General features: G+C 53.8%; 5 protein-coding genes across 5 annotated transcripts; 2 read left to right on the top strand and 3 right to left on the bottom strand.

The window, feature by feature from the left end:
* Positions 1-464: 464 nt before the first annotated feature.
* GUITHDRAFT_163251 (hypothetical protein) lies at positions 465-4,213 on the bottom strand. The gene is made up of 14 exons (XM_005832277.1): positions 4,051-4,213; positions 3,832-3,909; positions 3,664-3,775; positions 3,321-3,454; positions 3,173-3,277; positions 3,081-3,126; positions 2,703-2,818; positions 2,369-2,403; positions 2,055-2,109; positions 1,913-2,021; positions 1,528-1,727; positions 1,192-1,302; positions 911-1,030; positions 465-642 (listed from the first exon to the last, which is right to left on the bottom strand). The coding sequence occupies exons 1-14, from the start codon at positions 4,201-4,203 to the stop codon at positions 490-492; spliced, it is 1,527 nt and encodes a 508-aa protein (XP_005832334.1). The 5' UTR covers positions 4,204-4,213; the 3' UTR covers positions 465-489.
* Positions 4,214-4,757: 544 nt separating this feature from the next.
* On the bottom strand, positions 4,758-7,654 carry GUITHDRAFT_138934 (hypothetical protein; the record flags this gene model as incomplete). Its single annotated transcript, XM_005832276.1, has 10 exons — positions 4,758-5,440; positions 5,493-5,608; positions 5,647-5,792; positions 5,957-6,038; positions 6,167-6,225; positions 6,266-6,319; positions 6,372-6,617; positions 6,668-6,742; positions 6,789-6,852; positions 6,900-7,654. 10 exons carry the CDS (start codon positions 7,652-7,654, stop codon positions 4,758-4,760), a joined length of 2,280 nt encoding a protein of 759 aa, XP_005832333.1.
* A 1,308-nt stretch (positions 7,655-8,962) lies between these two features.
* Positions 8,963-9,403, top strand: GUITHDRAFT_108621 (hypothetical protein; the record flags this gene model as incomplete). Its single annotated transcript, XM_005832275.1, has 1 exon — positions 8,963-9,403. The coding sequence occupies one exon, from the start codon at positions 8,963-8,965 to the stop codon at positions 9,401-9,403; it is 441 nt and encodes a 146-aa protein (XP_005832332.1).
* A 274-nt stretch (positions 9,404-9,677) lies between these two features.
* On the bottom strand, positions 9,678-10,761 carry GUITHDRAFT_138933 (hypothetical protein; the record flags this gene model as incomplete). Its single annotated transcript, XM_005832274.1, has 3 exons — positions 9,678-9,890; positions 9,939-10,358; positions 10,402-10,761. The coding sequence occupies 3 exons, from the start codon at positions 10,759-10,761 to the stop codon at positions 9,678-9,680; spliced, it is 993 nt and encodes a 330-aa protein (XP_005832331.1).
* A 1,257-nt stretch (positions 10,762-12,018) lies between these two features.
* GUITHDRAFT_138932 (hypothetical protein) lies at positions 12,019-13,537 on the top strand (the record flags this gene model as incomplete). Its single annotated transcript, XM_005832273.1, has 6 exons — positions 12,019-12,042; positions 12,355-12,411; positions 12,490-12,606; positions 12,670-13,068; positions 13,184-13,208; positions 13,416-13,537. The coding sequence occupies 6 exons, from the start codon at positions 12,019-12,021 to the stop codon at positions 13,535-13,537; spliced, it is 744 nt and encodes a 247-aa protein (XP_005832330.1).
* Positions 13,538-14,164: the final 627 nt, after the last annotated feature.

Here is a 14,164-nt window from a genome sequence, read left to right as displayed (position 1 = left end):
GGTACCGTTACCGGTACCGTTACCTTACCTCCCCTTCCCCCTACCCCGACCCGACCCTTCCTCCCTACCCCTACCCCTACTAACCCCTAACCCCCCCACCCCCCCCCCCACTCCCCCGCTCCTCTCTCTTGCCTTCCCTCCATTCTTCATTTTGTCTGTTCGCTTTCAGCTCGTTCTGTGCCTTTCTCTCCTTGTTCTCGTCCTCGTCCTCCTCCTCGTCCTCCTCCTCGTCCTCCTCTTCCCGCAAGCATTCTCACATGACTGACATCATTACAGGTAGCTCTGGCTCGATCGGGCAAGGCCAAGAAGTGAAGGCAAAGGAGAGAAGAACGGAAGGAGAGCGAGTAAGAGGGTTGGAGAAAGTCGCCAGGAGGAGGACGAGGACGAGGACGAGGACGAGGACGAGGACGAGGACAAGGACAAGGACAAGGACAAGGACAAGGTGGAACGTGACATGACCTGTCATCGGCTACATACTTTACATACTTCTCAACACGAGCTGCGCTGTTTGCGGGTGCCCTCCAGCTGGAGAGCTTGTTCCCACCGCTCACTCGTCACCTCCTCCTCCCCGTAGCTCGCAGCCAGCAGGCGGCTCAATGTGAGCCAGAGGCCGAAAGTCTCCTGGGTGACTCCCTGCTGCTCCTGGCAAGACGTAAGAGATTGAAGGAGGACGAGGACGAGGACGAGGACGACGAGGACGAGGACGAGGACGAGGACGAGGGGGGGGAAGGGGAGGCGGGTACAGATGTGTGAGGGAAGGGAAGGAGTAAGAGGAAGGGATCCCCTGAAAGGGACAGTAGGTGGAAACAATGGAGTAGACAAATTAGGGGAGGGGGAAGAGAGAGGGATATTGGAGGGGGCGTGCAGGGGAGGAAGAGGAGGAGGAGGAGGACGAGGAGGAGGAGCAAACCTGACGAGCGGAGACGAACTTCTCCTCTGCGATCTTGCAGAAGTCGTCGCTCATCTTCACGTCCAGGCTGCGAGCCAGCTGGAGGTAGGCGCGGAGGCGAGCAAGAAGCTCGTCGGAGAGCTGCAAGCAGGCGTGAGGAGAGAATCCAAGGTGGGGGTGAAGATGAAGACCATAGCGAGGAGCAGGAGGACAAGCGCAGTAGCAGCACAAGGAGCATGGGGAGCAGGATAGGAGCAAGAGCGCAACCAGGAGCAAAGGAAGGAGGAGGAGGAGGAGATTACCTGCATGGGTTGGGTCCGCTGCTTGTGCTCAAGCTTCAACGCGATGTCGGTGCGGAGGAGAGATCGACCCTGCGAGAGGACGAGGGCTGGGACGTCTGTCGGGAACTCGACCTGCCACGAGCATGAGCGAGTGAGACGGAGCGGCAGCGCAGAGACGAGCAGGAGGTCGAAGAGGAGAATGAGGAACCAACGAGGAGGACGAGGACGAGGACGAGGACGAGGACGAGGACGAGGAGCAGGAGCAGGAGCAGGAGCAGGAGCAGGAGCAGGAGCAGGAGCAGGAGCAGGAGCAGGAGCAGGAGCAGGAGCAGGAGCAGGAGCAGGAGCAGGAGCTACCTGCAGCTTTCCCATGTGCAGCATGTCGGTCTCGTAGTCTTTCTTGGACGTCATCGACTTCCCGCAGAGCTCCTTGATGCTCAGTTTGATGTCTGCAACCATTGGCAGCAGCTTTCTTAGCGTCTCCAGCAGCTCCGAGGAGGAGGAGGAGACCTCCGCGCTCCCGGGCTGAAGGCCCGAGAGAGCGAGAGAAAGTTTTCCTGCAGGAGGTTGACGGTCAGATCATTTCCCTCTCCTCTCAAACCACCTCCCCTCCTTCCTCCCGCCTTCTCCTCCTCCTCCCGCGAGTCTCTGGTTGGCTGCCTCCTCCTCTCCAGTCTACTTCCCACTCCCTCCTCCTCCTCCCCCTCCCCCCCCCCTCTCCTCTCCTCTTTCTTTCTCTCACCAACAGGAACGCCATGCAGGCGGTGGTAGATCCGGGAGATCAGATGGCACAGAAGGTACTCAGCCGCCACTTCATCCCCATGCGTCAAGTTTGACAAGATGTTGACAAGCTGAGAACGCAACGAGAGGAAGTTGCGGCGGACCTGAGAGGGTCGCAAAGTCAGCTGGGGGAGAGCTGGAAGACCAGCTGACCTCTTCCTGCAGCAAGGGAGAAGGAGCGATGGAGTCCAGCCAGCAGGCATGGAGAGGGCGGAAGAGGATGCCGTGGATCCTTGGGAGGACGCTGGAGGGCATGGAGGACGGGAGCTCTGCGTTGAAAATCATCATCCTGCTATCCTTGCTGCTGCTGCTGCTGCTGCTGCTGCTGCTGCTGCTTCTCCTTCGATCGCTCTCAACTATTTTGCTTTTCTCCCATCCTCATTCGAGTGACCTCCACCCTCTTGCTCATCGGGCTCACCGGTAAACTCCGAGGCAGCCAGAGGGAGCATGTCGCTGTCGACCTCGTCGCAAGAGGAGGATGCAATGTGTGGGTCGATCGAGAGAATTCCCTGGGGAGAGTCAGAAGAAGGATGAGGAGCCGCTGGTCGATGAGCGATGAGGAGCGCAGGGAGGGAGAAACGAGGCTGAAGATTGAAAAGAGGAAGGGAGCGAGGATAAGATTGTTGCTGATGTGGGGTGTGGGATGTGGTGGTGGAGGAGAAGGAGGAAGAGGAGGAGGAGGAGGTTGCTTTTTTTGGGGGGGGATGGGGGAGGAGGAGGAAAAGAAGTGGTTTGGGGGAGAAGACTCATACCACGACTTCGTAGATCTCGTTGACTTTCACAGACTCTCGGGCATCGGCGTCGTAAACCTTGACAATGGCTGCTTGCTTGCTGTCGATGCGATCGTTCATGTGGGAATGACAGAAGGCTGTGCAGGAGGTCAGGCGGGAGGGACTGAAAGGAAGGAGAGCAGGGGTGCAAGAAGGCGGGAGAGGAACGGAGGGCGGAGGACAGATGAAGTTGGAAGGATGCAGGGGAACGGGAAGTGATACAAAATGGTGAAGATTGTATGGAGGAAGGGAGAGGAGGAGGGAGGAAGAGGAAGAGAGAGGAAGAGGAAGAGAGAGGAAGAGGAAGAAAAGGAAGAGGAAGGGAGAGGGAGGGGAGGAGGGGACGCCTGGGTTACTCACATCCGTCAGAAATCTTTGCACCCTTCTCTCCATCATTCATTCCCTCCTGCCAGGTTGTAAGGAGAGGAGAAACCAAGATGCTTCGTCCTCACGCTCTGCGACTTGCTGCAAGATCTCTTGTTCTCCTGCTCCTCCATCCCCGACACATCAGCCATCTCCACGTCCTCTTCCTCCAAGCTTCGCTTCGAGCGCTGCTCCTGACGGTTACTTCAGTCCGCCTCCTCCCTCCTCTCGCTTTACCGTTGAAGTCATGGGCTCCTCCCTCGCCTCGTGCTCCTCCCCCACCCAGGAGGACTCGAAGGGGATGCTGATGCAGTGCAAGGGGATCCGCTCGAGCGTCGCAGAGGACGCACTGCTCATGTCGACGTCACAACCTGCAGGGAGAGGAAGTCAGACCACGGCCACGACGATGGGAGGGAAGAGAAGAGCGGATGGTGGGAGGACGAGGAGATGATGACAAGGGAAGGAATAGGCGGCAAGATGTGGGAGGAGGAAGTGGAGGAAGTGGAAGAGGACGATGACGATGACGATGAGGATGAGGACGAGGAGGAGTCTGTCAGCGGTAGGACGAATCTGTGCTGACCTTCCTCAGACTCGACTGAGTCCGCATAGAGGGAGAAGCGCCTTTTCCTCTCGCCAGTCGCCTTGTTGACAAGCTCGTACTCCCCCACGTACCATTCGGGGTTGTAAGTGTTCTGAGCAGGCGGGAAGGTTTAGTGCTGGACAGCTAACAGACTTCGCATCCTTCTACCTGCACCATGCACCGAAAGCGGACGAGGGTCCCAGGCCTGATCTGCTCCACTTGGTCCACGGAGTTCAGCAGTGGGATCTTAGTAGCGGTGGGTGAGATAACGCTAAAAGTAAGGCGGCATGGAAGGTGATGGAGAGCGGGAGGAGGAGGAGCAGGAGGAGAGGGAAGAGAGAACCAGGGAAGGTGTAGCATCAGAAGGAGGTGCGAGTGAGAGCTCACCTCATGCCAGTGATCGCGCAGGCTGCTGGAGAAGTGCTCCTTGACCAGCTGAGCCTTCACGTCCGAGGAAGGTGACTCGGTGAGAATGCGGCCGATTACCTTGCTGGGCTCTCGAATCTCTTCGATGGTTGGGGTTGCGATGGGAACAGGCATCCTGCGTTGCCTGAGAGAGTGAGAGTTTCAGAACAAGGATACAAGACAGTGATGAATGAGATACAAACAAGAAGTACGATAGATGTTTGAGAAGTGAAACCAAACTCATTCTGCTTTGATTGCTATCATCTACTTCGGTTGATTTCGTCTCTCTCCGGGTAGTTCACATCGACTTTCCTGTCTGCTTCTCTCATTCCATTAACCATGTCGCCTCCTCGCTCGCGTCCCCTCGTCCTTCCTCCCTCTCTTTCTCCCTCCCTTCCTCCCTGCCCTCCCGCTTTTTGCATGCCCCCCTCGCTTTCCTTTTTGGGAAGGAAGATCGCCGTTGAAAACCGTTTACGCCGGTAAAAATACTTGAAAAATCGGCCCGGGCCGGATCTGCCACCGTCCCGGCCACGGTGCCAGTCGACCGGCGGCTGGCAAGGCCCGGTTGAAACACTGACTCGCCGGGGCCCGCCATTGACCCTGAAGTAGTGTGACTGAAAACTTGATCATTCGAGTCGGCCAATGGCACGGACTCTAAATTTATTCAAATGATGCTGATCGGACGTCAGTCACTGGCATATCAGAATATCAGGCTCCCCCTCAGGCTCCTGCAGGGCCCTCAGATGCTCGAGCTGTCGCTTCCTCCTGGTCAACTCCCGGAGCAGCCGGACGGTCCCTGAGACTGGCCGCGAGGTCTCAGCTGGTGTCGCTCGGCGGCTGAGACTCATCCTGTGAAGCTCTAGTCGAGCTACGTGGCACCTGTACGCAGCCTGAGGGAGGAGGAGAAGGTCGAGGTCGAGGAGAGCAGGTAAGAAGGAGGGGATGCAGAAGAAGCAAAAGGTTAGAGAGTTGACAGGAGATGTGCAAAAAGAGTCAACCTGGATCTTGCATGCAAACTTCATCCAGAAGATCCACCGCGTCTCAACTCGCGCGCGATGCGTGCGGTAAGAGCACTGAATTATGGCGGCGGCTCCATGGAGCAGCGAGCTACTCGCCAGCTGTTCTTCGATCCTTCTATCTGCTATCCCTCCCCTCGTTACCCTCGGCGACATATGCCGATGTTCACTGCTGCGCAAGTACTTGTCCTCATCTCCAGCGTCCCCCTGCTCGACATAGTCGACATCAATTTCTTCCCCTGTCTGCTGCTGCTGCTGCTCCTCCTCCTCCTCCTCCTCCTCCTCTTCCTCTTCCTCCACTTGTCCGTTCACCCGCTGCTCCACCATCCCCTTGCCTGTTGTATGCTCTTGCTCTCCTGTAAACAACCTCATCGACTCGCTCAGGTCCTCCCCCCTCCTCAATCTCACCTGACGCTTTCTTGCCTTCATCTTCCTTCCCCAGCACTCCCCTCCTTTCCTTCTGTGCTCTACCCGCCGCCTGCTGTACTCCTCTCCCCTCCTCCTTTCCTCCCCCCCGTTCCTCCCTGCGGTTCAAGTCTTCGATCCATCGCGCCGTCTCTACCTGCAATCTTCCCCTTCCTTCTCCTTCCTCCTGCGGCCGACGACGGGGCTGTCCTGGTCGCGTCCTAGTCGTCTTGATGGGAACGGATGAGCGATCGAAGGGCATGGGCGAGGACAAGTCGCAGTGCCAAGAGAGCAAGTCCTCATCTGCAGCAGGAGTAGCGTCATCCTCAGGCTTGGCGTCTCCTCCTGTTACCGACAGACTCTGCTGGTGGGCCGCTGGGGTGCGAGGAGTTTTCAAGCTCGAGCCAACCCGGAGGGAAGCAGTCCAGAGAGGAGCTCGTGGCTCCCGAGCTTCGGATTCTATCCACCAGCTCCATCCGGTGCGGCCCGCCTTCATACGAGCTCGCGTCCTTCACGACGTCGATGAAGTCGGCTGCTGCTTGCTCCTCCCTGCTTGGGAATAAGCGCAAAAGGTCGCTCCTGACTTCACTTCTGCTCCTCTCTTTGCCTGAGTCCTGACTCCCCCCCACCCCCACCTCCCCTTCCTCGCTCTTCTCCGCCCTCTCCCGCCGACTCACTGGAAATGCACGAGCCTTGAGGATTTCTTTGCCTGCTTCTCAGGCGTACGAGAAAGTCGCTGAAACTCATCAGGTCAAGCTCATCTCCCACTCTTTCACCTGCTCCTGCAGCCTTCGCATCTGCGTTGCGATCGCCTCCTTTCCCGGAAGAACCTGCAGGTGACCAACTTGAGTCCTGGCCTGACGAGCAGCTTATCGAGCTCACTTTCTCCAGGTAGTCCTTGAAGGGATGCCACCTCGGCAGCATCCGCAGCAGAGCAAGACAGTAGGAGAAGTTCTGCAGTGCTTCGTCTGGGAGGAAGAGCTGCTCGTGGCATATTCCCGCGTTGTACATGCAGACGGTCAGGTCCGTCAGGATCGTCAGGTCGAGCGTTGGCTTCACGCTCTCAGGAACTTGCAGGTCTTCTTGTCCAAGAATCAGCAGCGAGCCCTTGGCCCAGAGCCACTCGGCCTGGCGCGCAGTCAGTTGCAGCTGGTTGTCAGTTGGAGATGGAGGAGCACCTTGAGGTCGTAGAGCGCCTTCTCGCAGCAGCGGAGAGCGTCCTCGTAGTTTCTCATCGTGATCAGCAACGAGGCCTGTAAGCTCGTTTCAGACCGTGAACGAGGGCCCAACAGAGAGCACCTGGTTGATCAAGACAGAGGCACGGTCGGAGGGGAGGCAGGAGCAGATCTTTCCTTCTCCTGACCTGAGGTAAACCTTTCAGAGCATCCTCATGCACCCATGCTCAAGTACTCGATCGTCATCTCCACTGCCTGCTGCAGGTGCTTCTTGGACGATGCCAGCAGTCCCTTCCTCCTAAAAATGTCCGCCAGGTTCACAAGCGTCCAGATCCTCAATCGCGTCCTCCTGCAGGTGGTGGTCTTCCTTCTCCTGGAAGTCCTTTGCTCACAGAGACAGCAACTGTCCTTCCCGCTCGAGTGTCTCGTCAGCTCCTCCGCGCGCAGCAGCAGAGGGACACTTTCATCCAGGCTCTCTTCGGACACCTCGAGAGCAGCAGCGTTCAGGAGGAAGGAGATTCTCTGCCGCACGAGGGGAAGGAGCGTTGGCGAGTGATGAAGAGCAGCGACATGGGTCATGACTTCTCGCTCCGCCATCAATGCGGCCTGACTCAGGCTACCCTCTCGCGCAAGATGAACTGAGGACGGCAGCTTCCATATCTCCTTGATGCAGCGAGCGCTCCCATCGCCCACCTCCCACTGCAAGTCCCACTCATCCCACTCAACGTCATCCGCAAGCTGAGACGTCACTTCTCCTACCTCCTCGCTACTACCTGTCCCCCTTGGCTCGTCCCTGTTGTGTAGGCAGACTCTCAAAGTCATCCCCACCCACAAGGGCTCCCGTAGCACGAAGGATCGGTGGAGGAGCTCGCCCTGGATGAAGTAGAGTCTTCTGTCAACTGACCGCTCTGCCTTCATCCCCAGCAGCATGCATCGCCTCCTCAGCCTCCCCTCGCCCCATCCTCCCTCCATCGCATCGACCACTGTCATGTCCCGTCCGACGGTCACTGCCACAAGTTGACCTCCTTTTTTAATACCTGATGCCGCCAGTCTCTTCCGGGCCCGGGGCCCGGCCGCCCGTGACGGCCTTGATCAGCCTGCCCCGGTCATCGGTTCCGAGCCATATCAGCCTGATCCGGTCGGCACGGTGTAACGGTTTCAAGAGCTTATTCAACTGCTTTCAACTGCCGTAACGGGTCAATAAGGTTGATGGCACGTTCAAGGTCTGTGCCGGTCCGCAGCTCTACAGGGACAGCAGGACTACCGGTACGTTCAACTCAAAAACTACGGGAAATCATAGGTGGGGTTATCAGGAACAAACTCAGAAAGCGTTGAGATATCTCAACGCTTCAAATGATCCTCCATTGTTGGCCCTTACAGGGAACCTCCAGGGTTCTACACCCTTGTGGGACGAATGTACCCCACCTACAATCGAACCTTATGGGGGTGTCAAGTACCAGTGGTGGGTACCCCCACCCCTCAGGGCCTACAAAGGACTCCACCAAATCTGACCAGTTGGAATCTCCATGCTAAAAGTTCCCCACTTGACATCTCGAAATCACCCCTACCCCCAAAATATCAATTAAAATCAGGGGTAGAAGAGGAATCTCGGTTTTAAAAGCATGTCCCTCGTTTAGATATAGGGTAGGCCACCTTCTCAATGTGGGGGTAGTAGTGGGTCAAATGAAGGGTACTCTGGAAACAGGGGTAGGTTCGGGTCCGTAAGTGGTGGTGGGGCAAGGCCATCGGAGAGTGTGGAAGTGAGACGAGGGATAGAAAGACAGGAGAGTTGAGGATGCGATGCGATGAGATATGATAAGAAGAAGAGGAGAGGAGAGGAGAGGAGAGGAGAGGAGAGAGGGGATAGAGGGCAAATCATCAAGGAAGAAAAGGAAGTGGACAGAACAACATTGAGGGGATTAACGGGCGTGAGAAAGGCAATGGAGAACGATTTAAGTCAACTCGGAGAACAGGACAAGGGAATATGGAATTGTGACGCAGAGGTGTTTTCTTCCATTATTGTCTTGAGAGAAGTGTAGAAAATCTGAAAGAAAAAGATTATATCTGTGCAAATGAATACGCGGAGGAGTTGCTTAACATAGATTACTATGCCTGGAGTGAGACTGAGAGGTATCTTGCATAGAGTTGAACAATGAAGAGAAAGGAAACGATACCGAGGAATCCTCAAAATGAGATCGTTTTGATGTCGAATAATCTTTTTGCTTTTTAGGCGACGTTGACAGGCAGCACTGCAACCAATAAAGTATCAACATCTTTGTAGCTGACTTGAAATTCGAAATGGGCAATCGGATGGTCAAGGCTGATTCTCTGGACCAGCGAATGGATTCTGATCTAGACACGCTGAAAAAGATGCGAGTAGTGAACAGAAATGGTCGGCTGGACTGGAACGATGAACATTCAGTAAGCTTCCACTCTCAGATGAATTTGGTCTCGAATCGGTTGATGAATCACTCCTTCATCATGGAGAAGAAGAAGCAGAAGACTTTGCAGAAGAAGATAGTAAGAATTGCTTCTCTCTCGAATTTGAAACAGAAGAAATCAATTAGCAGATCCGTTTCTTTTTCAGATGATGTGATATCGTTCATGATCTTCAACAACTCAACAATGGATTTTCTGGATATAATGCATGGGGAGGATTTTGACACAGGCAATGATTTTGAAAGTACTCCGAGGGAAAAGTTTCCCAAGGAGTGTCACAGCATGAGCATGTGTGTATGACATAGCGACTGCCAACTGAAGGGGAAAATTCTAGCCGGGAGGCTCGTATGGCGTAGAAAGCAAACTGAAACTCTAGCACAAACTCAATAATTTTTGTTTCGTCAATAAATGAAATATGTGTACACAAACAATCAAACTCGCTGGTTTCCGGAGGAACATCAGGTGGCGAATGGAAGGAGAAGAACATCCGAGTAAGGCTGACGTTCGCATGAAGAGTTATGCACAAACAATACTATTACATGAGACTTCGACTGTCAAGACGTGGCAAGAAACTTTACGCGATGCCTTGCAGCTTCATGAAGAACTTGGCCGCCTGCTGTCCGAACAAGCGCTTGGTAAGAGCATGACGAGCACTGTAGCGCTCGCGCGGATTGAGGCGAAGCAACCCGCTAATGACTTCGACCCAGTCACTGCCTGAAGGCTCCTGCTTTGACCCTTGATTCTTGATGTCGCGCACGACCCTCTTGTTCTTGTGCAACGAGTAAACCTGAGTGACGGCAAAAGTCAACATCGAAAGCTCACAGACTGCACTCACAATCTCGTCGATCCTCCGCGCATATTTTGGCCAGCTTTGAAAGTGGTTGACGCACTCAAGTCCCTCAAACGTTTTCGGCGAGCCAGCGATTGCAAAAATCTTTGCGAGCTGATCGGAGTTGAAGTTGCGATGTGTCGCCTCAGGGCATTTGCACACGGTATTGAGTTGACCTTTGAACAAGGGCTTGCCATACAGCATCTCCACCAGGATACACCCGACAGCCCACAAGTCGACCATCTGATCGAAGGTGCGAGCCCCCATCAACAGCTCCGGCGCCCGATACCACAGCGTGGTGATCTCAGAGGCAACGAACCATGAGCCTCCAGGTATTCCGCGTTGAGCGATCCCAAAGTCACATATCTTAGCAACCTTGTCAGGTGATATCAGGACATTTTCTGGCTTCAAGTCGGTGTGGGTGACCTGAGATTCATGTCAGAGAGCGAAGAGTTGAAGAGAGAATCACCCCCATGTTGTGCAGGTAGGCCACCCCTTCCAAGATGTTCTGCGACCAACGCTTGATTGATGACAGGTCGAGCTGACTTCCTCGGGTGGATATGATTGTATGCAGATCGTTTTCTGCCATTTCAAGCACAATGGACGTGCAATCACTTGAACGACCGAGGAGCTTGACGATGTTGGGATGACTGCCGAGGGACTCGAGGGTGCAGAGTTCATTTCTGAAGGCCTGAAGGAAAAATGCGCAGCAGGAATTATACGGTGCTGCATCGGCTTGTCGAGGGACGGAACTCTTGTTTGAAGACTTGGTAACTGGTCTGAACTTGGGGTGGTTGTGAACAGCTTTCACCACAACCTTCTTGTTCATCTTGTGCAGTGTCGCTTCCCATACCTTGCCCTGTGTGCCCCTGCCGAGCAGTTTGTGAACCTGCGACGAAGATCAAACGAACAGGGAGGACTTTCAAAGATTCATCACAGTGAATTCATTCTGCTCGATTATCCTGGGGACAGTCGGTTTGTGCATTTCAGTCCTGGGAGTGAAGAGATTGCCGTGATCAGACAAGCACTGCCTTGCAGGTCGGCTTTTGGAATCCGGAGAGAGTGCATAATGATTCTTGTCAGTTAAATTCAGTGCCGGTCTGTGGAGAATGAAGTCAGCAATTGATACACTGCATAGGTTCACCTCACATCATGGCAGACTGCGACGAGTGCAAGGTGACGCCTGATCCAGAAAGAAGAATCAGATTCAGAAACAGGTTCCGATGGATCCAATGGGTTGGCTTCTAGTTGCACAAAGCTCAATTTCCGTGTGTCTAATTCAAATATGTTGCTATCACACACACACTTCAATAGATCGAAGCAGGCATGATGGACACACTCCTATCCGAGGCTTCTCCTTCCAACCCAGGTCTAGTCTTTCTTCTTCTCTACTAATTTAACCTCAAGTCTTTCACGCCTGCTACCGGGAACAGCTCCTTTCCTCTTCAACAGTCTTCTGGAGTCTCGCTCCTTGATCCACCTATATGTCTCCCTTTCCTCAGCTCCCCTTGAATTCTCCTCCATGGCCTCTGGCTCCTTCGCCAATCGCCATTCGCGGCACATCCACCCCTCGATTTTGAAAGTCGTTACTACGGGTACCAGGGTATTAGTACCACACCCTTCTCAAGTACACATCCATTTTTTTCCCAAGATTACTGGTATAGATTTTTGACAGGTAAACTTTAAAAATATTTTCAGTGTAGATAGTCTGCCATTCGGTACATTTTTGTCTCCGCATACTCAGTATAAGAGTTATATATATAATTGTAATACCATTGGCACGCTACCAGGCTAGTGCATAGGAATTAAATTATGTAGTTTTTATATCATCTGCGAATAGTACAGCTTGATAACATTATAATCGTTGTATCGGCCGTACATCACTGCTCTGAGTAAGTTAAAAAAGAGCAATTAAAATGCGCAGTTTTTCTGATAAAATGTTTTAAAAACCCCCGGTGTCTAAACATGTCAAGGGTGGGTGGTCTGTTGGCGCCGCAAGTTGCCGCGCCATGCCAGAAACTGGCCACGGGCCGGATGAGGGCCACAAACGATTAGAAAGCTGAGGCGAGCTCGGGTACAACAAAACATGTGGCCAAGAGGCGTGAAGAAGGTTATGGAGGGTCGGGAGAGACAAGGAGAGAGCAGGATTAGGAGGAGCAGGAGAGGGGAAAGCAGAAGGGCAAAGGGGAAAGCACCAGAGAAATGCTGGGTGAGTGGGATGAGGGGGTAGAATTTAAGAGAGCAGACAGGGGATACTAATCTGTGTGAATTCGTCGATGATTCTTTTGAGTTAAGGCATTGATATGGTCTAAGAAATATTTTGCTTAGAATACAAGCCTACAATTGGGTTAGTTAACAAACAATCTTTTCGTTAGAAACCAGGACAAAGTTCTTTCGATTGTAATGTAATGCTGCCTCGCAGGACTATTTGATCAGAACCGTGATGCTCTTCGAGCATAAGCATTTTTCGCTCGTGCATGTAGCGAGTGCACGTGCAATTTTATCTGCTGGAGCAGCTCTTCTTGTTCTTTGCTGCTTGATGCTGCAATGGTGGCAGCGGAGCCCTGATGCGCTTGAGATGTACGTAATTTCATCCCCGCGTGCAAGGCAGCAGAGGGCGGGGATAGAGCCATCCTCGCGACGTCTCCGTCAGAGTGTCCAGATGCGGCAACAAGTGAGTCGTTAAATTTGGAAACTCTTCCTGCATTCTCCTGCATGCCTGATCACCTCTGTGCAGATGCTGGGTGAACGGGTGGGCGACGGCTCAATTGAGGTTTCTTTGGATCCCGAGAGCATCAAGCGAGGCGGATACATAGCGTGGGTGAATCCAGCAGGAGAGGAGGCCGTGCCAATAGCGCGCTTCGCTCCTCCCGATGTCACGCTCAGTGCAAGGGACCGCCGGTATGGCGCGTACATGGTGTGGAAGAACAAGGGGGAAGTCACGTGTTTCGATGGAGGAGTCCCGCATGGATGCCCTCCTGAGGACGATGGTATCCAAAACAACGCAGCGGAGGTTGTGAGGTTGAGCCCGCGGGACGCCAAGCGAGGGTCGAGTGTGCAATGGAAGGATATCGTGGCACAGGAGGATCAGGAGGCAGAGGCAACTGCCAAGTCTTCGAGCTTCGAGCCTGTCCAGGTCTCCTGCAGCGACAAAAATCTTGGCGGCATAAGTCCTCCTCCTTGCTTCATTACCGTCGCTTCCCCACCCCTCACATCTGTCTGAATTTTGTGATTCATTTACATTTCACTAGATAATCAAACATGGAAAAGCAGAAGGTTTCCGTTGTAACTTCCCGATTTTTCACCTGCTTCAAACTTGTCGTTGCAACGTTGTATCGTCGTGATCCCTAGCAAACTTTCAGAACTGCGAGTCTTTGTTGCTTTCTTACATAATTCCAAACCCGACTTGTGAATTAGTCGACCCTAGTCCCTGAATCTTGTTGCCATACAATCCTTGATTGTATGTATCTGCCCAATCTGCAGATCACATCCACTCACATCAGCGGTTCGACTTGACGATCCACGAGTTACAGCAGTTGAGCGTGCGGCACACCGAAGACACAATACAACAAAGGGAATGGGCGCTGGAACAAGACCCAGCCTGATATCATCCATCACATGTATCATATCATCCATCACATGTCTCATATCATCCATCACATGCCTCATATCATCGATTCTATTCCTGACTTTCTGCGCTTCTCACCATTGCCGAAGAGAAAGAGCCGAGTGAAGAGCGGTACCAGCATTGCCTGTCGCTTCACGAAAAAGTCGATAAGGCTGGGTGGGTTTTGGATATTGCGATCACCTAAAGAAATTTCTGAAGTTGCAACCGGCGGGCCGTTCGGGCCGGGATACCCGAGTGGCCGGGCAACCGGCGGGTACCGAAATAGACTCCGGGCCGATGGCAGTTGATGAGACGCACTGCAAGAATGAGAACCGCTGTCGCCGGAAGGACAGGACTCCGGGCCGAGGGGAGCAGAGCAGGAGAGGGGACTACTCAAAGAGCCTGCCAGAGCAGAGCAGAGCACAGCAGAGCAGAGCAGAGCAGAGCAGAGCAGAGCAGAGCACAGCAGAGCAGAGCAGAGCAGAGCAGAGCAGAGCAGAGCAGAGCAGAGCAGAGCACAGCAGAGCAGAGCAGAGCACAGCACAGCACAGCACAGCAGAGCACAGCACAGCACAGCAGAGCAGAGCACAGCAGAGCAGAGCACAGCAGAGCAGAGTAGAGAAGA

This window comes from Guillardia theta (assembly GCF_000315625.1).
Source record: "Guillardia theta CCMP2712 unplaced genomic scaffold GUITHscaffold_35, whole genome shotgun sequence".
Taxonomy (NCBI): Eukaryota; class Cryptophyceae; order Pyrenomonadales; family Geminigeraceae; genus Guillardia; species Guillardia theta.
The sequence above is the reverse complement of the archived record's forward strand: the minus strand, read 5'-3'. Positions and strand labels throughout refer to the sequence as shown.

Bases quoted from the DNA above. Each gene is read 5' to 3' on its own strand.
- GUITHDRAFT_163251 (XM_005832277.1), bottom strand. From the start codon at position 4,203: ATGCCTGTTCCCATCGCAACCCCAACCATCGAAGAGATTCGAGAGCCC. The intron at 3,776-3,831 runs GTAGAAGGATGC...CCGCCTGCTCAG, and splicing joins GCTTTCGGTGCATGGTGCAG to AACACTTACAACCCCGAATG. The intron at 3,278-3,320 runs GTAAAGCGAGAG...AGTAACCGTCAG, and splicing joins AGGAGCCCATGACTTCAACG to GAGCAGCGCTCGAAGCGAAG.